Source organism: Coregonus lavaretus, assembly GCF_964263955.1.
Source record: "Coregonus lavaretus genome assembly, contig: SUPER_35_unloc_3, whole genome shotgun sequence".
In the NCBI taxonomy this organism is placed as follows: Eukaryota; Metazoa; Chordata; class Actinopteri; order Salmoniformes; family Salmonidae; genus Coregonus; species Coregonus lavaretus.
In genome coordinates this window covers 628,330-653,047 of record NW_028167179.1, presented here as the reverse complement: position 1 = coordinate 653,047, position 24,718 = coordinate 628,330, and the positions used below count along the sequence as shown (strand labels likewise).

Below are 24,718 nucleotides of genomic sequence, written 5' to 3'. Positions count from 1 at the left end.
ATCAAAGACCTCTCTGTACTTTGTTCTGTTCATCTTTCCTTCGATCCTGACTAGTTTCTCAGTCCCTGCCGCTGAAAAACATCCCCACAGCATGATGCTGCCATCACCATGCTTCACCGTAGGGATGGTGCCAGGTTTCCTCCAGACGTGACGCTTGGCATTCAGGCCAAAGACTTCAATCTTGGTTTCATCATTGGTGGAGTGCTGCAGAGATGGTTGTCCTTCTGGAACGTTCTCCCATCACCACAGAGGAACTCTGGAGCTCTGTCAGAGTGACCATCGGGTTCTTGGTCACCTCCCTGACCGAGGCCATTCTCCATCGATTGCTCAGTTTGGCCAGGTGGCCAGCTCTAGGAAGAGTCTAGGTGGTTCCAAACTTCTTCCATTTAAGAATGATGGAAGCCACTGTGTTCTTGGGGACCTTCAATGCTGCAGACATGTTTTGGTACCCTTCCCCAGCCTCTACAGAATCCGTCTCTGAGCTCTACGGACAATTCCTTCAACCTCATGGCTTGGCTTTTGCTCTGACATGCACTGTCAACTGTGGGACATTTACATTTGACATTTTAGTCATTTAGCAGACGCTCTTATCCAGAGTGACTTACAGTTAGTGAGTGCATACATAAAAATAAAAATTAATCATGGGACCTTATATAGACAGGTGTGTGCCTTTCCAAATCATGTCCAATCAATTGAATTTACCACTGGTGGACTCCAAAAACATCTCAAGGATGATCAATGGAAACAGGATGCACCTTAGCTCAATTTCGAGTCTCATAGCAAAGGGTCTGAATACTTATGTAAAAAGCCATTTAGTGTTTATACATGTGCAAAATCTAAAAACCTGTTTTCGCTTTGTAATTATGGGGTATTGTGTGTAGATTGATGAGGAAAAAAATTATTTCATCAATTTTAGAATAAGGCTGTAACGTAACAAAATGTGGAAAAGGTTAAGTGGTCTGAAAACTTTCCAAATGCACTGTATCTACTTTACAGTACTGAACTGTGATGTCCAAACTTGTGAAACGTAGACATATATGATTGGTTTAGATTTTGTCTGTTTCGGACCAACCAACTGTGGGTGCATTAGAATAATAGCCAGTGTGTAGAATGATAACCAAATATGCGAAGGTGGATATCGCATATTTCTACCTTTGTGTAACTATTCAGAATTCATCACCATGAACATTCAAATCCATAATTATGCATTTCTGTATAGTACAGATCTGGGACCCTTGATGTAATTCCGTTTCCGTAATTCTGTTACCGGATGTAAATCCACTTCACTTATAACCAAAATAGATTTTTTCAAACTCAAGGTGCCATGTCATAGCTGACACCCCATTCTTTCTGCAGACATCTTTGCATCTTAATTCAGAGCAGATATTCACCAAATTCAACAGAAAAGCATTACGGTTTATATAAGAAACTCTTTGCTGTACTTACAGAAACATGACATGATATTAAATGTTAACCACAGTCAAGCCTACCTGTAGTGCTTTAGTGTAGTGTATAGCCCATCTTTAACACTGTGATTCAAGTACATAACAATATGGACCATTTAAATCCATGTGTTGATTCAGTAATTAAGTATAATGTTTTGGTTTGACTGAGATAAGGGTAACTCAGTCCCTGCAATGATACAAAAATAACCAAGTCAGTCAGCACAAAGTCAATTCTGTATTTTTTTTAATGGTCACACACTCAACATTAAGTTCAGTACTTTAATTGCACAAACAATACATGTGACAAGTAGAATAACTTTTCTGTAAATCTGGTACCTTCACTTTGATAAAATACACTTTAAAATACTTTGGAAAAGGTTCAACATTACATTTCACACATCTTCACTACTTTATGTCAAGTAAACATGAATTAAGGCACTATAATTTCCTCATTATAAAACCAGCATCAAACAACAAGACAAGATTTTCACTTTTCATCAGTGAAGCTTTTTTACAGACACCATGCAACCAACCATCACCATATCATCTACTCTGCCTCGTCATACTCATTCTTTCCTCAGTTCTCCTCATCCAGTTCCCAATTCATCCAAAACCTACAGAATTAACTACAAACTAACTAGTACTACATTACATGTCACTGTTACGAACCCCATGGCTTTAAACGTCTAGGGTGGATGGACATGAGACCCGTAACATAATTCATGCAAATTATAAGGGTGACATGGAACAGTGAGAAATAAAACTACACGACAACCATAAACTACCGTCAAACATAAAAGGTTTATTGTTGAACACACGGTAAAGGTTTGGGAAAAAGGGCTGAGCAGGACCCAAGAAATGAAACAATAGTGTAAAACACCCCTAAACTGATCTTGCCTGCCTCAAGAACCACTAAGCTACTGCTAATCATACAAAAATACAGTGGGTGGTCCGCTCAGGTCTAACTAGTGTTTTTAGACAGTTTTCTTCCTACGGGTAATGTACGCCCAAGGGCAACTTGCTTAAATTCCCCTTTTCCCAGAAACACACAAAGTTACCAAACAGAGTAACCAGCAACTTAGTGAGTACACAAAACACAGGACACCACAGTATCCATACTCACATACGAAAAGTAGTCTAACAAAGTTACCAAACAGAGGAACCAGCAACTTAGTGAGTAAACAAAACACAGGACACCACAGTATCCATACTCACATACGGAAATAGTCTCTCTCAACAAACACAACTGACCGGCTTTTAAACAATGGGATGTGTGATTGAAAAACCAGAAACAGGTGGTGCAATGCAGAGGAATGTTCACTGATTGGTCCACCTTAGCAATCAGCAGACACCCCAACGACCACCAATCAGGAACATACAGGACACCTGTGATTAGGGCAGAAGGAGAGGAAAAACACAAAAAGACACAGGATACCTGTATCCGTAACAGTCACTTTAAACTATACTAGCTAATACTACATATCACTATAATCTATTCATGGGCTGTGTGCATTTTTTGCTGGTGTATCCTGAGGTAGCTCCTCTCTGAGAACCTCTTCCCGCAGTGTGTACAGGTGAACGGCCTTTCTCCTGTGTGGATCTTCAGATGCATCTTCAGATGGTGCTGGTGGGAGAACCTCTTCTCACACTGGGGGCAGCTGTAGGGTTTCTCCCCTGTGTGGACCCTCTGGTGCCTCTTCAGGTGGCCAGCCTGGGAGAAGCGCATGTGACACTGGGTACAGTTGAAGGGTTTCACCCCTGTGTGGACCCTCAGGTGCCTCTTCAGGTTGGACGGGTGGGAGAAACTGGCCCGGCATAGGTGGCAGACAAATGGTTTCTCCCCTGTATGCATCCTCTGGTGGCTCTTCATTTGTTTGGGGAAACTGAAGGCTTTCCCACAGAAAGAACACGGGAAGCGCTTCTCTTTGCCACCAGATCTGCTGATAGCATTACTACTACAGTCATTTGTCAATGGGCTTGTGTAGCCATTTAGTGTTGAGGCACTGGCATTGTCTGAGGTCTGGTTTAACATTAGGAGAGTGTGAGGAGGACGAAGGCCAGGGAGTGTCTGTGTTGTCGCAGGATCCATGTTCCAGTTGATAGATCCTATAGAAGGCAGGCTGAAGGCAGCACCTGTTAGGGGGTTAACCTGAGGCGCCATCAGTCTCTCTGAATCACAATTATAGGAGCAGGACGGAGCATCGCTAGCCGAGTCTGTGTCTTTTTTCTCCCACCGCATACGGACACCTCCCCGTCCCCGCAGACCAAATCTATGCATCGTCCTGGTCTCAGCCAGTCTGTTGTCATGGAGACTAAGTTTGGTTGTTGTTTTGTGTTCGACTGTCTGTTTCTGGTTGTGGTTAACAGTGTTGTTCTCCAGCCCAAAGTTGAGGACGCTGTCCCATCCACTGACCTTCACTGTGTCCCCTCTGGTCCTGGCCTGCTCAGTGAAGTTGTCCCCTGCGCTCTTGGCTGCACCCGTCTGGGTCTGAGAATCCAAGATGGCCGCCCAGTCTCCTCTGTTAGCCTCCAGCCAACCACCTGCAGGAAGAGTTTACAAAATAGACTTCACAAACATGGCAGAGAAAACTCTACATATGCAGTTTTTTTAGTCAATTACCTATTCAAGTTCATACATTATAATGTGTGTTATGAATGAAGAAAATGAAGAAAAAAACATTCCCATTGAAGATCTATTACTGTATGTAGGTATATGTATTTCTCCCTTACCTTGCTCCCCCATCTTTAGTCCACTGAGCAGGTCAATGCTCTCTGGTCCATCTTCTATTGTCTCCTCTTTGACTAGCAGCAGATCAGGCTTCCCATCCTCCATGTCTACTGACTGTAAGAGATACAGAGTGAGAGGATGTTGGATCATGAAATCTGATATGAGCACCCTGCTATGGAGCATCTTCTGATTGGGCAATAAGGCATTGCTATAAGTACTATGCAAACATGTTAGTTGATCTGATACTATGCAGCAAATGTGTTAGCTGATCTGATTACTTGACACTCTTTAAAGCTTTGATAATTTTAAAGACATGGGCCCACACTTAAGACAAAATTAATAAAGACCTGGGCCCGTATCCACAAATTGGTTGTGTTCTGAGAATAGAGACATTTTACTCCTACTCTAATGGGTAAATAGGGAGCGAGTCAGTGGTTCATGTGGCACATGAAAATGCTTTTGAATTGTTAAAATAATATTTCTATATGATCAAACCATAAATAATCTAGACCTACATGCAACAGTATCTCTTGCGCTTTTGACAATGATTTCACGAGGCTTAATTCACATGATATGCCTAAATACTTATAACCACTAGGCTAAATAAATAAACACGTTTTTCTTTTGATTATCTAATTTCCTACATCATGTTATTTTCAAGTTATCCCTTTGTAGCAATGGAAGGCATCTAGGGCTTATGTTAACTTTGATTGTGTTCGATGAAAATGATAGACCTTTAGTAAAACATTGTACGCAACATTATCGGCAAGTGACTTGGTGCCTACTGTGCCAAAGCGATATAGAGTTGTTAAAAAGGAGTGACGAGTGTGTTGATATAACAGCAATATTGTCAACATTTTGCTTTTAACAACCATCATAATTGGTTTAAAAAAAAGGCTCTGCATGCCAACATATTGGGCAATAATTAAGAGTAGGCGAAGTGATGGTGTCAGGCGAAAATGATATCAACCGTTTTACCATTGCAACATTCACAGTCACATTCATTGTGGTTGTCTGAAACATTCTATAGAGCAGGGATTCCCAAACCGTTTCCCTCAGACCCTTCCAGCATTGGGGAACATCCTGCGATATTTGAGTGACTCAGGCATTACAACCAAATCTATGGGCTAAAAAATGTTAGCTGACATGGGCTAGTTGATCTGGACATGCAATGACTGACATGACAAGAGGAAAACGGATTATGAACTATCCAATTTTGAAATTCCACCCTGCCTCCCCACAGTTTGGGAACCACTGCTATAGAGTTCACAGCTGGCGAGGCCTCATTGCGATTGGTTATTCCCCATCATTTGTGACAATGCCAATGACTGTCATCACTATCTTTCCTTTGCGGTACCTCAAGATGTTGTGATTATCAGCGGATAAACTTTTATGAGTCCTGGCTCAGACTTTGTCTGGGCAGTGTCTTAACATCATCCTAACACCTACTCTGAGCTGGGAGTGGTTTTAGTCTTAAAACAGGTTTGAACTGGATTCCTAGGACCTTTTCTGAGATGCCCAGGGACGTATCCACAAAGAGTCTAAGAGTAGAAGTGCTGATCAAGGATCAGGTCCCCACCTGTCTATATAGTCTTATTCATTATGATCTAAAAGGCTAAACTGATCCTAGATCAGCACTCCTACTCTGAGAGGCTTTGTGGATACGGGCCCTGACCTAATACCATTCAGACAGTAGTTCACAGTGGGCTCACCTCAGTGAGACTGTGTGTGGTCCTGTGCTGCTCAGCTGGTTCCTCTGTGGATTGAGGAGGTGGTGTAGTCTGGTTGTCCTCCATGACCATAGTCCCCTCAGGGTTCCCCAGACCCTCCTCACACCCCTCCTCCTTCACCAGCAGCACCTCTGGACCCTCCTCCTCCTGGAAGAGACAGGTGATACAGATTACACAGACATACACTCCCTCAGGTACGTACACACAGATAATAAACACACTTTCAACATGGAGTGTTTACCCATCCCAACTATGTTTGAGTCCGATACTGTAGTTACAGAATGACTTAATTGTTGTTAAAACCATCATGGTGGACATAAATATGATGTTGTGGGTAAGAACTATTGTGACATGTACAGTAGGTGTTTGTTAGTGTGTGGGTATGTAGGTATATTTAGTAAGTCTATAATGGTTATAAAGCGCTGCTGGGTGTATGCAGAATAGGGTGAGATCAGATGTGATGTATACTAAAGAGAGTCTCAATGAGAAAAAAAGTATTAGAATGATAAGTCCCATTTTGTGTTTATTAATAAACATAAACAATTTTTAAATACACCACACATATACAGTACCAGTCAACAGTTTAGACACACCTACTCATTCCAGGGTTTTTCTTTATTTGTACTATTTTCGACATTGTAGATTAATAGTGAAGACATCAAAACTATGAAATAACACATATGGAATCATGTAGTAACCAAAATAGTGAGTTTCATCATATAGCCACCCTTTGCCTTGATGACAGCTTTGCACACTCTTGGCATTCTCTCAACCAGCTTCATGAGGTAGTCACCTGGAATGCCTTTCAATTAACAGGTGTGCCTTGTTAAAAGTTAATTTGTGGAATTTCATTCCTTCTTAATGCTTTTGAGCCAATCAATTGTGTTGTGACAAGGTAGGTGGGTGGTATACAGATGATAGCCCTATTTGGTAAAAGACCAAGTCCATATTATGACAAGAACAGCTCAAATAAACAAAGAGATGACAGTCCATCATTACTTTAAGACATGAAGGTCAGTCAATACGAAACATTTCTTCAAGTGCAGTCACAAAAGCCATCAAGCGCTATGACGAAACTGGCTCTCATGAGGACCCAGAGTTACCTCTGCTGCAGATTATAAGTTCATTAGAGTTACCAGCCTCAGAAATTGCAGCCCAAATAAATGCTTCACAGAGTTGAAGTAACAGACACATCTCAACATCAACTGTTCAGAGGAGACTGAGTGAACCAGGCCTTCATGGTCAAATTGCTGCAAAGAAACCACTACTAAAGGATACCAATAATAAGAAGAGACTTGCTTGGGCCAAGAAACACGAGCAATGAACATTAGACCGGTGGAAATGTGTCCTTCGGTCTGGAGTCCAAATTTGAGATTTTGGGTTCCAACCGCCGTGTCTTTGTGAGACGCGGTGTGGGTGAACGGATGATCTCTGCATGTGTATTTCCCACCGTAAAGCATGGAGGAGGTGGTGTTATGGTGTGGGGGTGATTTGCTGGTGACACTGTCTGTGATTTATTTAGAATTCAAGGCACACTTAACCAGCAGTCTGCAGCGATATGCCATCCCATCTGGTTTGGGCTTAGTGGGACTATCATTTGTTTTTCAACAGGACAATGACCCAACATACCTCTAGGCTGTGTAATGGCTATTTGACCAAGAAAGAGAATGATGGAGTGCTGCATCAGATGACCTGGCCTCCACAATCCCCCGACCTCAACCCAATTGAGCTGGTTTGGGATGAGTCGGACCGCAGAGTGAAGGAAAAGCAGCCAACAAGTACTCAGCATATGTGGGAACTCCTTCAAGACTGTTGGAAAAGCATTCCAGGTGAAGCTGGTTGAGAGAATGCCAAGAGTGTGCAAAGCTGTCATCAAGGCAAAGGGTGGCTATTTGAAGAATCTTAAAATATAAAATATATTTTGATTTGTTGAACACTTTTTTGGTTACTACATGATTCCATATGTTTTATTTCATAATTTTGATATCTTCACTATTATTCTACAATGTAAAAAATAACAAAAAACCCTTGAATTAGTACACAATATGTAACTGATAGATTAATTATTAATGACTAATTATTACACCCTGAAACTGTGTATAATGTGTTAGAAATGTGTGAGTGTAGGACCAGTAAAGGCTATGGCATTGAGCCACTATTTAGCAATGTGAGTAAGTTAGGCCAGACAACTGAGAAACTAAGATAAAGAGGCCTCCCAATTTAGGGAGGGGAGAAACTGTTATGAAAACATGGTGCAGAATATTGTGAGAACGGCAATAACTGAGTAATGCAGGGAGTAGGATATGTGTGTGTGTGTGTGTGTGTGTGAGCATGTGTGTATATGTGTGTGTGTGTGAACTGATGGTCAGTAGAGCAGTTTTAGAGTGGAAAACTACAGCCCGCCTACAGAGGGGAGGGATTTGTTTTTGTATGACGTATGAGTATAAAAGATGGACTCTGAAATTGTGATGGCAGAATTCTCAATGAATAAATATCTCTGACTATGCAGACCGGGACTCTGGCCGTTACTTAAATCCCAAAAGACTTACAACCTTTTGGGAGACGCACAGAGACACTGAAATAGTTTGTTAAATAATTCACGTAACAGCTTGGTCCTTCGAGCCGGATTCCAATACCCTGTTTCTGTCATTCCAGGTAACTCTGAAAACCGTCGACGGGCGAATGATACATTCGTAAATAGAAAGTCCTGCCCTTTGACATTAAGGGTTAAAACAGGCCAGAGGACACCTGATTAATGACAGAGATGGTGACGGAATCCAAACCTACATTGAATCTCGGCTGCAAGGATAAGGTTAGTAGTCTTTATTCATTACTTGGTGAAATTGATTTGAGAACTTGCTAAAATATTGAAAAGTAGCAAATTGATCAATGCGTAGCCATTTTAAGTGAAATGTAGGGGACTGTCAGGAATTATCAAGATTACATTGTGGGGATAGATTCCTCCGTAGAGTAGGAGATAATTCTGGGGGACTAGTCAACCTGTTGGTGGGTCCGTAACTAATCACGGTAATAGGCCATTACCAAAAGAAACTACCCGGTGTTGAAATAGAAGGAACTATTAAAAGTACACCTATGGGATGTAACCTGTAAGAGATTATAGAACAGTCAACAAATAATCTGGGTTAAACAAATACAAAAAGTACACCAGAAGGAATTAAAATAGCATGTGTGAGAAATAGAATATTAGTAAAGTCAAAAGTCACAAACAACTGTAGATTTTGCTGTAACTCTATCCGTTCTGGAGCCTTATAAATTCTGGGTTACCGATGGTGTTAACCAATAATCATACAAGGTTGTATACGTGTGAGACCTAATGTTTGCTCAAAAGTCACATCTATGAATAATTCCAGGTGGTTGTATAGAGGAGGGAGAACCCATTCCTGTTGTATGAGACTGTCAGGAATTATCAAGATTACATTGTGAGGATAAATTCCTCCATAAAGTATGAGATAATTTTGGGGGACTAGTCAAGACTACATATACAGGGAGGGGTGGTTCCAGGTGGTTGTATAGAGGAGGGAGAACCCATTCCTGTTGTATGAGACTGTCAGGAATTATCAAGATTACATTGTGGGGATAAATCCCTCTGTAAAGTATGAGATAATTCTGGGGGACTAGTCAAGATTACATATACAGGAAGGGGTGATTCAAGGTGTTGTTGTGTGAAGCTGTTTTGAATTACTTGTTAAATTGACTTGTTATATAGTAGAGGTGGCTAAGGGATTTTTAACAGTACCAACCATGGGGGGCAAATCCTCACAAGAGGTCCCAGAATTTACTGGGGACGAGAAATACTTGATGTAATTAAAATGGAATCCAGGGATAGAAGAAATCTCCATTATGTAACCAGGTGGAGGGAGAGGTATGGTTTTGAGGGACGTCTAGATGCAGATAAACTCGAATCCATGCTTAAACAGATACATAAGGTGTGTAAAGGAGAAAGAAGCAGTGAGAGAGAGAGAGAGTAGGAGGGGGCCAGTACCCACTGATAGCCTTACCTAATCTATTGGCGGGGAATGAAAGGGGCCCCAGCAACCTTAGATGTATACAGTAATAATAATAATATGCCATTTAGCAGACAGGCCATGAACACAGAGGACGTGGCCAGAGCGGTAGAAGGAATGACCCACCCCAAAACAGGAATAGTAAGGTTTGGGCTGCCGTTAGAGGGCAGTGGGTTTCAGGGGATGCCCAGAGGACACTTTTGCCATGGGCCGATCACGGAGAGTATGTTGGGAAAATAACTGAATTGTGTAATAGCCTCAGAGAGACATGCAATCCAACATGAGCAGAATAACAGACAGGACAGAGCCAAGAAAGAAGAGGAAGATGCAGAGTAACTAATTGCCACTCTGGGAGAGATGGCGGGTAGAACTAGAAACTTAGGAGAGAGAGGAGATAAGGCAGGAAAGAGTGAAGGCCACGGGGGGAGAATAGGGGCTTTAACTGTAACAAGGGAGGGCACTTCGCCAAAGAATGTGAGGCCCCGTGTAAATACTGTGGCAAGATAGGCCATAACGTTTCCCGCTGCAAACATAAAGGAGAGGGCAAGAAGGGAAACCGGGGAGAGAAAAGAGAGAAAAGAGAGAAGAGAGAGAGAGAAGTCCATCCCCCAGCTTTGAGCGTGAGGAAGAGGAAGATAAGGCGTGACTAGTCCTTGAGGGAGAAATAGTAGACTCTAGTGAGGGGTAGACTAAGGAACCCTTTGATCCAAATTGTGAGGTGTTTGAATTGGCTACTATTGACTTAGCACTTCAACAGGAACAGAAACCTTATTTGACATTGACAGTAATGGGTAAGAAAATTAAATTCCTTTGTGATACGGGAGCCTGCAGGACAGCAATCTGTGCAACAGACAAGCCAGATGGAGTCAGGATTGATGGGGAGAAAATCATAGTGTGATCTGCCTCTGGTCATCAATTTATTGAAAGGTTATCAGCCCCAATAACCCTAAAACATGACCAATCAGGAGGAGAGGCAACCATACCCATCCTGATATCTAAGCTGTGTCCGGTAAATTTACTAGGACGTGATGTAATGACTAAATTGAATGTGGCCGTCATTTCCACTGAGAGGGGAATGAAAGTACACATAGTCAGAGACAATATGGTGGTCTGTGGGGAAGGGGAGCCATGTTATTGGTATAGCCTAGATTTGTTAAGGGGGGGGGGAATAACTGATATTCCCCGAACCTTGATGGAACTTGCTGATGATGTAGTACCAGGCCCCACTAAAATGTCCCCCGATGACCTACACTGTACTCTCTGGTATAACAAACACCCAGGTCCAGATGCAATCTATGAGGAAGCATTATTTAAAACCACAGAAAGGACTATAGCCTTGAAATGGTTTCACTATGACAACACCCACGCAGCAGTGGAGGTGAAACTAGGGCCCCAAAGTTCAGGGAAAGATGGAGCCCACATGTGTCCCTAGCAAAGGAGCCAGCAGAGGACTGGAAAGACATGGGCCAGTGGGTATCCAAGGGTAAGAGGATCACTGATTGGGTCAATATTGTGAGTGGCGATCAACACAGCCCATCCACAGATAGTACATTTAGATGAGAATAGCAGATGCTGAGGAGAGGAATACCTGTTGACAGAACAACAGGAGTCAGACTTAAAAGAAGTTCCAGAGCATTTGTGGTCCCGGGGTCCAGCAGATGTAGGATTAATAAAAGGGGTAATTCCAGTACAGGTCTAATCATAGGCCATATCAGAAGCAATACCCTATGAAACCAGAAGCAATAAAAGGTTTGCAGTTTACCAAGAGCAGATTGGGAGGGACCTTGAGGGAGGGCCAATTCTCGGGGAGATAGTGAGGCCAGAAACAAAGGTGCAGTGTCCTGGAAATCACAGTCTGTTTTGTTTTTTTCAGTTCTGCTGGGAGTACATTTGATGATGGGGTTTTGTGTTGAATTAGAGACAGTGAGACTATTAGTCAATACCTAGGAGAGAAGAGAGGTTACGGTAGCAAAGACAGACAAGAAGGAAATTGTAATAGTGGAGACAGGAGTGAGTGGAAGTGTTACAATTGTGACAAAACGGGACATTTTGCTAGAGAATGTGAGGAACTGTGTAGTTACTGTGCAAGGAAAGGGCACCAGTTAAGAAACTGTAGGCAGAAGGGGAAGAGAGAAATCAGGAATCCTCATGACCTGGCTGTTTGGTTGTTGTTTTTTAATTGGGGTTTTCAAATAAAAAACAACACACCTAGTATGATGTTTATAAAGGGTTGTTGTTTCAATTTTGGGGGGTTTTCAGCAGGTCAAGGGTGATAGGTCTTGGAGGAGCACGCACAGTGAATTTTATGGAGTTTTTCGGTTTTGGCTGAGTTTGGGGTATATATGATTTCTTATGAGAATGAATGTCATGAGGACTTAATGAACACTTGGGATAAGTAACATTTATGAAATATTTAGAATAATGGTCATGTTTGGTATACTATGGGATGGAACAGTTCGTTTAATAATTTCAATTGCCTCTGAACTCTGTTTTAACTTTCTGGTGTTAATTAATCATCCACACTGGTAAATTCTAAAGGCATGAGAGGAGGACTTTAAGATAGTTTATTTTACCAAGTTGAGGGTAATTTATAATACTGTGAAAAGTGTGAAGAAGATTATAATTTGGTAATCATATATATGATTTGAACCATAAAATAACAGAAGAGAGAGAGAGCTTTCCCTGAATGAGGGATACCTGTTGCTAGTCAATTGTACTAATCTTGGATTACTATTACGGGATAGAAGTAAATTGAGGTATTATCAAATGTTGTCATTTTAATTTCATTTTTAGTATGCTTTAATAAACAACAAGTTGGTATTTGAAACTAAATTAATGCAATGAGCTGCAGTAATCAGAGGAAGGCACAATCTAATGCGAAACAGCTATTACCTAGATCATTTATTTAGTAATGAGATCAGGAAGATAGGAGCAATAAAGAAGCAAGGGACAGTCTAAAAAAATAAATAAAAATAAGGGATGGCAATTGGATGATAAATTACCAATATTACCTAAGTGATTGTTTAGGTAGGTGGTAATATTGACACATGGGCAGTGACATGTGTCAAAAGGAGGGATGGATGGTAGAGCAGATTAGACAACACTTTGTTGCATATGGGATTACTAATTATTTAAAAATAATAATAATTTAAAAAACTTTTGTTCAAGATGTGTTATCTGTGCTCAAAATAATCACCAGGGCAGACAAAGGGCACCTCAGGGTGAGTATCCTCCGGCTAAGTACCCTTTCCAGCAATTGGAAATTGATTTTATAGAGTTATCACGGAGTGAAGGGAAGAAATTTAGAGTAACCCCAGATAAAGATGGGTTATCCCCCTTTGAGAAAGTGTTTGGAAGACCTTACAGAATGCCACAGTTGGCAGGACCAGACAGGCAGACATAGAACTAGAGAGCACCCTAGCAGAACACGTGAGAAGGTAGTTTATTAACCACACCTGTATGTCAGAGGTTTTGTGCCCCACAGGTGAACTAAAGGAGAAGGTAACCCACTCCATCCAACCAGGTGACTGGGTGTGGATCCAATCCTTAAAGAAGAAAAACTGGAAGCAGCCCCGTTGGGAAGGTCTATATCAGGTCCTGTTGGTGACGGCCTTCGCTGTAAGAATCGCCGAAAGATCCACCATGTCACACACTGCAAAAAGGTAAACCCAGCTACACCTGACGAACAAACACAGAGTTAGGAGAAAGAACCGATCACCACTAGGGCTCGGGGGTTGGCTCCTTAACGAAGATTCCCTTACCCTGTCTGATCATCCCTGTGTGAGTTCGATAGAAGGTAAAGCAATGGGTTGGCCTCTGGCGTCTGACATGTTCTCAGGGCGAGGGTGGGGATTCACAGGTCTCCTGGCGGTAGGTAGCTGTCTGATTGTGGGGGCCATATTCCTAACACACTCAAACCCTCCTGATCCGCCAGAAGTAGTAGTTAACCTAACACAAGTTGATAAAATAATACCTGAGCACAGTCTACGAAGGCATAGGAGACAGCTAGACGTAGGGAAAGGGGAAGTACTAGGGACTGTAGGGAAGGACATCACCTATTGAGGTCTTTGCGGACCAGTTGGGGAGTTGGGGACTACTGGCTGGTAGTATCGTAAAGGATGGGAGATATACAGTGGGGAAAAAAAGTATTTAGTCAGCCACCAATTGTGCAAGTTCTCCCACTTAAAAAGATGAGAGAGGCCTGTAATTTTCATCATAGGTACAAGTCAACAAGGACAGACAAAATGAGGGAAAAAAATCCAGAAAATTACATTGTAGGATTTTTAATGAATTTATTTGCAAATGATGGTGGAAAATAAGTATTTGGTCAATAACAAAAGTTTCTCAATACTTTGTTATATACACTTTGTTGGCAATGACACAGGTCAAACGTTTTCTGTAAGTCTTCACAAGGTTGTCACACACTGTTGCTGGTATTTTGGCGCATTCCTCCATGCAGATCTCCTCTAGAGCAGTGATGTTTTGGGGCTGTCGCTGGGAAACACAGACTTTCAACTCCCTCCAAAGATTTTCTATGGGGTTGAGATCTGGAGACTGGCTAGGCCACTCCAGGACCTTGAAATGCTTCTTACGAAGCCACTCCTTCGTTGCCCGGGCGGTGTGTTTGGGATCATTGTCATGCTGAAAGACCCAGCCACGTTTCATCTTCAATACCCTTGCTGATGGAAGGAGGTTTTCACTCAAAATCTCACGATACATGGCCCCATTCATTCTTTCCTTTACACGGATCAGTCGTCCTGGTCCCTTTGCAGAAAAACAGCCCCAAAGCATGATGTTTCCACCCCCATGCTTCACAGTAGGTATGGTGTTCTTTGGATGCAACTCAGCATTCTTTGTCCTCCAAACACGATGAGTTGAGTTTTTACCAAAAAGTTTTATTTTGGTTTCATATGACATTCTCCCAATCCTCTTCTGGATCATCCAAATGCACTCTAGCAAACTTCAGACGGGCCTGGACATGTACTGGCTTAAGCAGGGGGACACGTCTTGCACTGCAGGATTTGAGTCCCTGGCGGCGTAGTGTGTTACTGATGGTAGGCTTTGTTACTTTGGTCCCAGCTCTCTGCAGGTCATTCACTAGGTCCCCCCGTGTGGTTCTGGGATTTTTGCTCACCGTTCTTGTGGTCATTTTGACCCCACGGGGTGAGATCTTGCGTGGAGCCCCAGATCGAGGGAGATTATCAGTGGTCTTGTATGTCTTCCATTTCCTAATAATTGCTCCCACAGTTGATTTCTTCAAACCAAGCTGCTTACCTATTGCAGATTCAGTCTTCCCAGCCTGGTGCAGGTCTACAATTTTGTTTCTGGTGTCCTTTGACAGCTCTTTGGTCTTCGCCATAGTGGAGTTTGGAGTGTGACTGTTTGAGGTTGTGAACAGGTGTCTTTTATACTGATAACAAGTTCAAACAGGTGCCATTAATACAGGTAACAAGTGGAGGACAGAGGAGCCTCTTAAAGAAGAAGTTACAGGTCTGTGAGAGCCAGAAATCTTGCTTGTTTGTAGGTGACCAAATACTTATTTTCCACCATAATTTGCAAATAAATTCATAAAAAATCCTACAATGTGATTTTCTGGATTTTTTTTCTCAATTTGTCTGTCATAGTTGACGTGTACCTATGATGAAAATTACAGGCCTCTCTCATCTTTTTAAGTGGGAGAACTTGCACAATTGGTGGCTGACTAAATACTTTTTTTCCCCACTGTATATGCATGTCACCATGTACATCCTGGGACTATGTAGTTGCTCATACCGAGCGGGGGGGGATATGTCAATCTCCATACACAGTTTAAGGACAGGTGGAGTATTGTGAAAGTAGGCAATTATCAGAAATGGCAGTGCGACCCATATAAGGGTAGGTACTGTCTGAAAGTCCGAATTATGCTAAAACAGGTTACAGACCTGACAAGTGAGATATCCTCTTCAACTGGGGCACCCTGTAGAGTAAACCTCTCTGAGGGAGGTAGTGAGACCGGGGCTGTGGTGAAGATAGTGCAAACTATAGACCTGAAGGAAGTTGTACAGGTGGAGATGGGGTATAGATCCTAACCTGTGGTTGGAATGGATTCAGTATACGGCAATAACTATGTCTAAAGAGGACTGTTATGCCTGTGGGACAGCCAAACCAAGGTTAACAACTACTCCGTTCCCCTTGACAGGCTTTAACTCTCCGTCAGGTTTATCCTCCATGATTAAATTGTTCAAGCCACCTGGGAATGTGGTGAAGGAGTCTTGTAGTAACTTGCACTATCTGTATCCCCCGATAACAAAGTCACCCCGACCTAGGTTGCCTCCGTTTGAAGTCTCAGGGGATTCTTATTATTGTTTTTCTAGGACTAATAAGATAGGATACAGGGTAGGGCATCTTAGCTCCTGCTCCACACAGAGAATGTCACAACTAAAGAGACCATGACTAATCTCTCCTCTTTGTTGCAGCCAGAGGATTTTAGGAACCAAAACCAGGCCTGTGCTGACATCTGGTGGTTGTGTGGTGATAACAGATTGTGAACTCACCTACATACGCAAACAATCAAACGTGTCAGAGACTGGTGAGTTGTCACTTAGAAAGCAGGACCTCCTCCTGGGATCCTTTGATGAAAGGATATATATATTGATGGGATAGGAGTACCTCGAGGGGTTCCAGAAGAATTCAAAGCTAGGAATCAGATCGCAGCTGGGTTTGAATCAAGTCTTTTCTGGTGGTCAACAATTAATAAAAACGTAGATTGGATAAATTATATTTACTATAACCAGCAAAGATTTATAAACCACACTCGTGATGCAATAAAGGGATTGGCTGAGCAGACAGCGGCAACTAGCTTAATGGCATGGCAGAATAGAATAGCTTTAGATATGCTTTTGGCTGAGCGGGGCGGAGTTTGTGTTCTGTTTGGATCTATGTGCTGTACTTTCATCCCCAACAATACAGCACCGGACAGGTCCGTGACCAAAGCGCTTCAGGGACTCACCACGCTGGCGAACGAACTGGCTGAGAACTCTGGTATTGATAGCTCCCTAAACGGTTGGTTTGATAACATATTTGGTAAATGGAAAACTATTGTTGTAACTATTCTGGGTGCAGTTATAGCTTCTATGGGTATACTTGTTCTTTGTGGATGTTGTCTTATTCCCTGTGTCCGAGGGTTGGTGAGCAAGGCGATGGAGAAGGCGGTTTCCCAACAGATGGTGAGATACGGCCCAATCCCGGACTCCGACCTAAGGAATGAAGGATATGACCTACCAGGCTTGGTGGAGGACGACGACGATCCAGATAGTTTGAGACTGGATGTTTTCCTAAAACTATAAATCTCTAGTTTAAAAGTTATTGTAATGATCTTTTGTGTATTAAAGTCTCGTTTTAAGTATGATGTACTAGTTACCATTGCTAAAAAGTAACGTTACGCTTTTAATCATGGGGTAACCCTGATGAACCTGTAATGTTTTTATATGCAAACCAACTTATATACTTAAATGAGTGTGATTCATTTCTATAACAACATATATTTTGTATGTGTGTAATATTTAGTCAAAGGGTGGAATTGATAGATTAATTATTAATGACTAATTATTACACCCTGAAACTGTGTATAATGTGTTAGAAATGTGTGAGTGTAGGACCAGTAAAGGCTATGGCATTGAGCCACTATTTAGCAATGTGAGTAAGAGTTAGGCCAGACAACAAAGACAACTGAGAAACTAAGATAAAGAGGCCTCCCAATTTAGGGAGGGGAGAAACTGTTATGAAAACATGGTGCAGAATATTGTGAGAACGGCAATAACTGAGTAATGCAGGGAGTAGGATATATGTGTGTGTGTGTGTGTGTGTGTGTATGCATGTGTGTATATGTGTGTGAACTGATGGTCAGTAGAGCAGTTTTAGAGTGGAAAACTACAGCCCGCCTACAGAGGGGAGGGATTTGTTTTTGTATGACGTATGAGTATAAAAGATGGACTCTGAAATTGTGATGGCAGAATTCTCAATGAATAAATATCTCTGACTATGCAGACCGGGTCTCTGGCCGTTACTTAAATCCCAAAAGACTTACAACCTTTTGGGAGACGCACAGAGACACTGAAATAGTTTGTTAAATAATTCACGTAACAGTAACAGACGTTTTAGGCTTATACAGTATATGCCTTATGCACAGAGTGTCAAAACATTAGGAACTAGGCTTGGGATGTAAACCATGTATACTGGGGTATTTGGAAATAGCCACAGGATGGTTTTTCAATACCGTATAAACTATTTATTTGCAGTTTTTCAATACATTTTTATATTTGTAGCTACTTTAGTAAATGCATGCAGTCAACTTGTGCAATACGTTAGGAGATAAAGCAGATTGCGTTCTTCACTAGACCGGTCACATTATTTTACATTATGAAGCTTACCGCAGTTCCCCAGAACAGTTGGTTTGCAAATAGCACAACAGGAGAAAGTGGGAGCAGGTGAGTCCAGCTGTGTAGACAGGGGTCACGTTTTATATTGAAAGTCAGTGTTTTTTTTGTTTCGATAGTGTGATCAGGGATGTGCAACTATAGTTTTCCTTCACAAAAAATACATTAGTGAAACAAATTCGGCAGAAAATAGCTTCATTTTCCTCAGATGACAACAGAAGTGCAAAGGCTGGCAGCCGCACAAATAAATTAACTTACAATGAAAAAGCAAGGTCTTTATCATAGAAAGAATGTAGCCAGCTACATTTCCTGATGTTTTGCGTAAAGTTAATCTTGCATTTTACCGGAGGAAAGTAAGCTGGCTACACAGAGAAAAGCTGTCTGCTGATAGAATACCCGTTGGTGAATTCTCATCCGAGGAGAGAAGTGCAACTGAAGCACAATATTAGTCTGATGCCGAGCAGAAATTACAATAAGAAGCATTTTAGATATGCGTTTACAAAACAATTTATTTGTTTTTCCCTGCGTGAAAAACACAGAATTATGCGTTAACGCAACCCCTAAGTTTAACTTGCTAGTTATCTTAGTAAGTGGCTGAACTAATCAGGTGACGGGCATTTTTCTCCTCTCCTCTCTCAGCCTTTTCATCGTTAGAACCATTTTGGGAAACCGGGCCCTGGCATTTACATAATTACACTGATTGGTCCAAGAGGGCCCTATAGCAGTCAACTGAAATTCCAAACTTTGAACAAGTACATCTCCTGTCTCGGCATGTTTACTGTTGCCTTGTTGTTGTTAAACCCATCGTGGTAGACATACACTGAGTGAACACAACATTAGTGTACTTTCCATGACAGACTGACCAGGTGAATCCAGGTGAAAGCTATGATCCCTTATTGATGTCACTTGTTTAATCCACTTCAATCAGTGTAGATGAATGAAAGGGAGGAGACAGGTTAAATAATTATTTTTAAGCCTTGAGACAACTGAGACATGGATTGTGTATGTGTACCATTCAGAGGGTGAATGGGCAAGACAAAAGATTGAAGTGCCCTTGAACGGGGTATGGTAGTAGGTGCCAGGCACACCGGTTTGAGTGTATTAAGAACTGCAACGCTGCTGGGGTTCTCGCTCAACAGTTTACATGTGTATCAAGAATGTTCCACCACCCAAAGGACATCCAGCCAACTTGACAACTGTGGGAAGCATAGGAGTCAACATGGGCCAGCATCCCCGTGGAATGCTTTCGACACCTTGTAGAGTCCATGCCCCGACGAATTGAGGCTGTTCTGAGGGCAAAAGGGGGTAGACTCAATATTAGGAAGGTGTTCCACACAATATCTGGATGCAATATTCTACCCAGGAACATTCAACACTGAAATCTGTTACTCTCATTATTCCAAATGCATCTGTGGATCTTTTCTGCTGAAAACAACGAAATTGTATCTTTACCTTTAATGCAGGGTTTAATCTAAATGTCTAACGAGTGGAAAGGTTACTTTCTATGTTATAGAGTGGAATGGTTTTTCTGCTGATGCATCCTGTGGTATCTCCTCTCTGAGAACCTCTTCCCACAGTGCGTACTGGCGAACGGCCTCTCTCCCATGTGGACCCTCTGGTGCCTCTTCAGGTCACCAGCCTGGGTAAAACGCATGTGACACTGGGTACAGCTGAAGGGTTTCTCCCCTGTGTGGACCCTCTGGTGCCTCTTCAGGTCACCAGCCTGGGCGAAGCGCATGTGACACTGGCTACAGCTAAAGGGTTTCTCCCCTGTGTGGACCCTATGGTGCCTCTTCAGGTTGCCAGCCTTGGTGAAGTGCATGTGACACTGGGTACAGCTGAAGGATTTCTCCCCTGTATGGACCCTCTGGTGGATCTCCACCTTCTGGGGGCAGCTGAAGCCTTTGTTACAGAACATGCAGAGGAACCGTTTCTCTTTAATATTTTCTGATGTGGCTCCCCCTCCCTGAGCCTGGGCTCTAGCCGTGTCGTTTGAGATCAACACCTGATCGAAAAGGACGCGGCCGTGTAAATCGGAAGGCCCCATCGACGTGGACTCTGGGTCGCGATCCCCGAACGCGTGTAAAGGGGAGAGGGTCGCGACATTTATATTTGTCTCAAAGCTTTCCCTGTAGTCACTGGTGTTGCCCTGTGAGTGTCCTTCTCCTAAGTGAGTCTGGTCTGCATTCCATGTCAGAGGAGCATCGCCTTCCACTTTCACAGTCACCTCATCTACAACCAGACCCTCCCCTTTCTTATCTAGGAACCCTTCAGAGTATACACTACTACTGTACTGGTTCCAGTCCCCTCTTATTGGATTAGTCTGTGTATCCAAGACCAAAGGCTTGTCACCAGGTATCATTTCTGTCTCTGTAGCGTATGAACAGGACGGGTCATTCTGAGTCTGTAACAGGTCACTTGAATCCTGATGGGACAGAACCGTCCTCCTGTTACCATAAAGTAAATACTCTGAGCGGGGAGCAAGAGGACAGCCAAGTTGTCCCAGTCCCGTTAAAGTCTCGGTGTCGGTCTCTGACTTGAGGACGGCGTTCGGCGTTCCACTGACCTCCGTGCTTCTGCGTTGGGTCCTGGGCTGCACTGGGGCGGTGGTGGGGTCCTCTGTGGCTTCAGGGGACGCTCCAGCCGCTCCAGTCTGAATGTCTCTGCTGTGCCGTGGGTCCTCCTCTCCTTCAGACCTCTCCTGCTTGACTCCAGGACCTGCAGCCTCTGTATCTGCAGACTGACACAAGAAGAGAGGAGGTTATTATCAGTACATGAGTTAAATTGTATAACAATGTTGTAGGGAAGTCTCATAAGCTCCCCTATGGCAGATAAATAAGGATGTACATGTAAGCAAGTGAATAGCCGAGGGGAGCCTTTCTGAAATAAACAGGCTACATTTGATTTACAAAGTAGCACAAGTTTTATGCAACATTATTAAACTAACCTCTATCAAGATAACATGCTGGGTTGAGGTTCCACTTCCCTCATCAAAAGTGATTGGTTGGTCATCTCTCAATGTATCGTGTCCCACTGGCTTCACAAAGCTCCTGTGGCCTCCAGTGAGATGTCCTTCACCTGAGAGAGTGATTGGGGGAAAAGAGGTGGTTTGGTTAGCTACTGTCAATGCTCAACGCTATATTGTACACTATTGACACTGTCTAGAATTGGCAAGGACATAAGGTAACACTTCTCATAACTTCTTGATATACTATTTATTGATTGATGTATTATGTTCTATGTATCACATTGTTGTCATTGCCTAAATAATAGGAAATACAGTAAATCAAGAATATGGTAAGAATAAGTGTCTTTGAGCAAGACAGTTAGATAATTAATCAAGGGAATTATTGCATAATATCCCAAAACTGCCCAAGACCCAATTCTTGGCAACACATCTCAATAGGGTCCAGTTGCGAGGTCATCTCTCAGAGCAGTCATCCCTCAAGAAAAGTGGTGGTGTCTAAAGTAGTGGGCGTTTCGAAAGGAACCATATAAGAAGAAGTGGGGATTTCAAAAGGTAGCATATAAGAGGAAGTGGGGATTTCGAATGGAGTCTTAACACTAGAAGCGCTGGAATTCCATAACTACTAGAACCGCCATGACTTGATATTTCAATTATATTCGGCATATGTGACAAATTTGATTTGCATTTACGAAAAACTTAAGGTTACATACTTGGCTACCGGTAGGTAACGTTCAAAGACATAGCTCACAATATACATATCATGTTTTGCATAACTGAAATTCCTTACTGTCATCTCTGCAGACCATGACTAACGTCCGATAACCCAAACGACGTCTTGAGTGGCACCTTTAGAAAACCCCACCTCTCCTTATATGGTTCCTTTCAAAATGTCCACTCCTTTCGAAACCCCTACGTTTCCTGAGCGATGCACTGCATTGAGAGATTGATTTACATATCAGTAAGTGGCAACATTGAGACCCTAGGGTCCTCGCTGAGAGATGATGTCGCAGCTGGACCGCCCTCACATCTGAACACATGTGCAGGACGCGACAGGCCGCGCAGCCTCGGCCTTCTGCAAAATGTACCTCTTGCTATTCCTCTGTATCGGTCAAGGATCTTGACACTACTGGGACGACTGGCGAGGCCGCGCTCTCGCATTGTCCTCTCTGTGCGCTCTCGTGCCACCTTCAGTTCCAGTAGCTGTAGTTTCCTACGCAATGTACTGTTTTCTTTCTGGGTTTGAGTTATTTCCAAACGAAACACTGCATAGTCGTCGTCTACGAGTTTACAGATTTCTGACACGGCTGCATTCGCTAGCACCTCCATTATGGAGGCTATTTGAGTGTGAAAAACCATACAGTTAGCCATTTTTAGCAAACGTTAGTATCTAGCTAGCTAGCGTTACATATATAACATCTATCGACAACGTCGTCTCCTATGCGAATTAAAGACTACATGTGGTTAGTGTGTGATGCTGTGCAGTTCAATTAGTAATATCTTGAGTTCCAGGGTGTTAATTACTAAATAACAACTCTAACCTGGAAACTGTTCTTGGTCACTGTTTACTTCTTCTTCTTCGTGTGATTTTCCGGCAGACTAGACGCTGTGTTGCGTATTGCTGCATTTCACAGGTCGGAGTGTGAATCGCACATTTTGTTCACAAAAAAGAAGCTCTAACAGATCCTGGATGGAACCCGTTCTCTCAAAACCCCCTGCACTACAATCTCTGCTGCTGCTACTACCAAATCAATATTCTGGGATTTCCATTCCATTTGTGTGGGACAATTAATGACCATAGCAATAAACGGACATTTCTGATCCCCAGCAACATGGACACCCCCACAGCTTTTTCCACCGAAACTACACACTCCTTTATCTCATGCCCTCCTGCGCACTTTCACATCTTGGAATAACGGAATAAATGGTTTCCATGTGTTTGATGTCATTCCATTCACTCCAGCCATTATTATGAGCCGTCCTCCCCTCAGCAGCCTCCTGTGGCGCTGTTCTTTGAATTACGGTACTGCTTATTACATTACACATCAAATCTCCTATGATCAGTATCTTTCAAGCTGAGAGCAGACTTGTTTAGAAAGAACAGTGTGTTAGCAAGAATACAGAAGAAAAGTATACAATTACTTTATTCCATCTACATCACCTCAGTAAGGTAAATATTCAACTGTCCTTGTTCTAGCCTAGGTTTACTGTCTCTGGGCAATTCAACGGTAACGGCATTACGCTGAGACTCAGACTTTTCACTTTACAATTGTATGCCAAACAAAAACCATTGATTTAAAAGTTTAACAAACCATACAACTCTATGCACAAGGCCTACTTTTAACAAGTTACACTGAACATTTGACAAAAACACATTTACTGGAAGACCTGTGCAGATGCAAAGTTTGGTAACAGAATTTACGTAAAACCTCCCTAAATGTTTTGTGACCACGTTTTCCAAAAACTCTTAAATATTTGCTCTGAATTCAGATTCAAAGATGTCTGCAGAAAGAATGGGGTGTCAGCTATGTCATTTTTATTGTTATTTTTATTTAACCTTTATTTATACAGGTTTTGCTCATTGAGATCAAATCTATTTTTCAAGAGAAACCTGGTCCAACAGCAGCAGGGGAAACAAAGTTTCAGACAAAACTACTTACATACACTAACACAAAATTTTACAAAACTATAGACACACATACAGTACAACAATTACATATTATGTAAAGAAACATGAATGTCATAACTAAAAAACAGCTGTCCTAAAGACAATTACACTCTTCTATTATATTTTCTTCGATCAAGTGTTTAAACTCCACCAACGTGACTAGATCATCACATTTTTAAATGTTTAGGAGAGAATTCCAGGACCACGGAGCTGAGTAACTAAAACTATTTCTACCATGCCCTGTTCTAATTATTGGTACTGTTAAAAGCAAATGAGAATGGGACCGTAATTTATATTTATTTACTGACACCTTGAGTTAGAATTTTGTTATTTTGGTTATTGAACTACAGTAATTTAAGTGGATTTACATCCGGTAACATAATTACATCATGGGTCCCTGATCTGTAATACACAGAAATGCATAATTATGGATATGAATTTCATTTTCTTCATGGTGATGTCTCCTAAATTAGGTGCACAAAGGTATAAATATGCAATATCTTCCTTTGCATATTTGGGTATTATTCTTCACACTGGCTATTATTTGAATGGAGTGGCTGCGGTTCCGGATTTTCTGGAACCCGATTTGCCATGGCTATTAATACGAAGATTTCTGCGCATCTACTGCCCACGTAGCTTCTGCTCAGTGCTCCCACTGCCGCTTCCCGCTCATTGATATGGAGGGGGAAACTTCATGTTGCAGGCCACACGGAAGATATGGTCGACATGTTCGAACTATGCAT

General features: G+C 42.3%; 1 protein-coding gene across 2 annotated transcripts; it reads right to left on the bottom strand.

Annotated features, from left to right (window-relative positions):
- Positions 1–1,691: 1,691 nt before the first annotated feature.
- Positions 1,692–22,892, bottom strand: LOC311110319 (uncharacterized protein). 2 transcript variants are annotated; one of them, XM_084188860.1, is made up of 6 exons: positions 22,396–22,892; positions 21,290–21,420; positions 20,909–21,082; positions 5,886–6,050; positions 4,176–4,287; positions 1,692–3,986 (listed from the first exon to the last, which is right to left on the bottom strand). In XM_084188860.1, exons 1-6 carry the CDS (start codon positions 22,676–22,678, stop codon positions 2,938–2,940), a joined length of 1,914 nt encoding a protein of 637 aa, XP_084044986.1. In that variant the 5' UTR covers positions 22,679–22,892; the 3' UTR covers positions 1,692–2,937. The 2 variants fall into 2 exon arrangements, with proteins under 2 accessions (XP_084044986.1, XP_084044987.1); XM_084188861.1 differs by having other exon boundaries at positions 22,849–22,886.
- Positions 22,893–24,718: the final 1,826 nt, after the last annotated feature.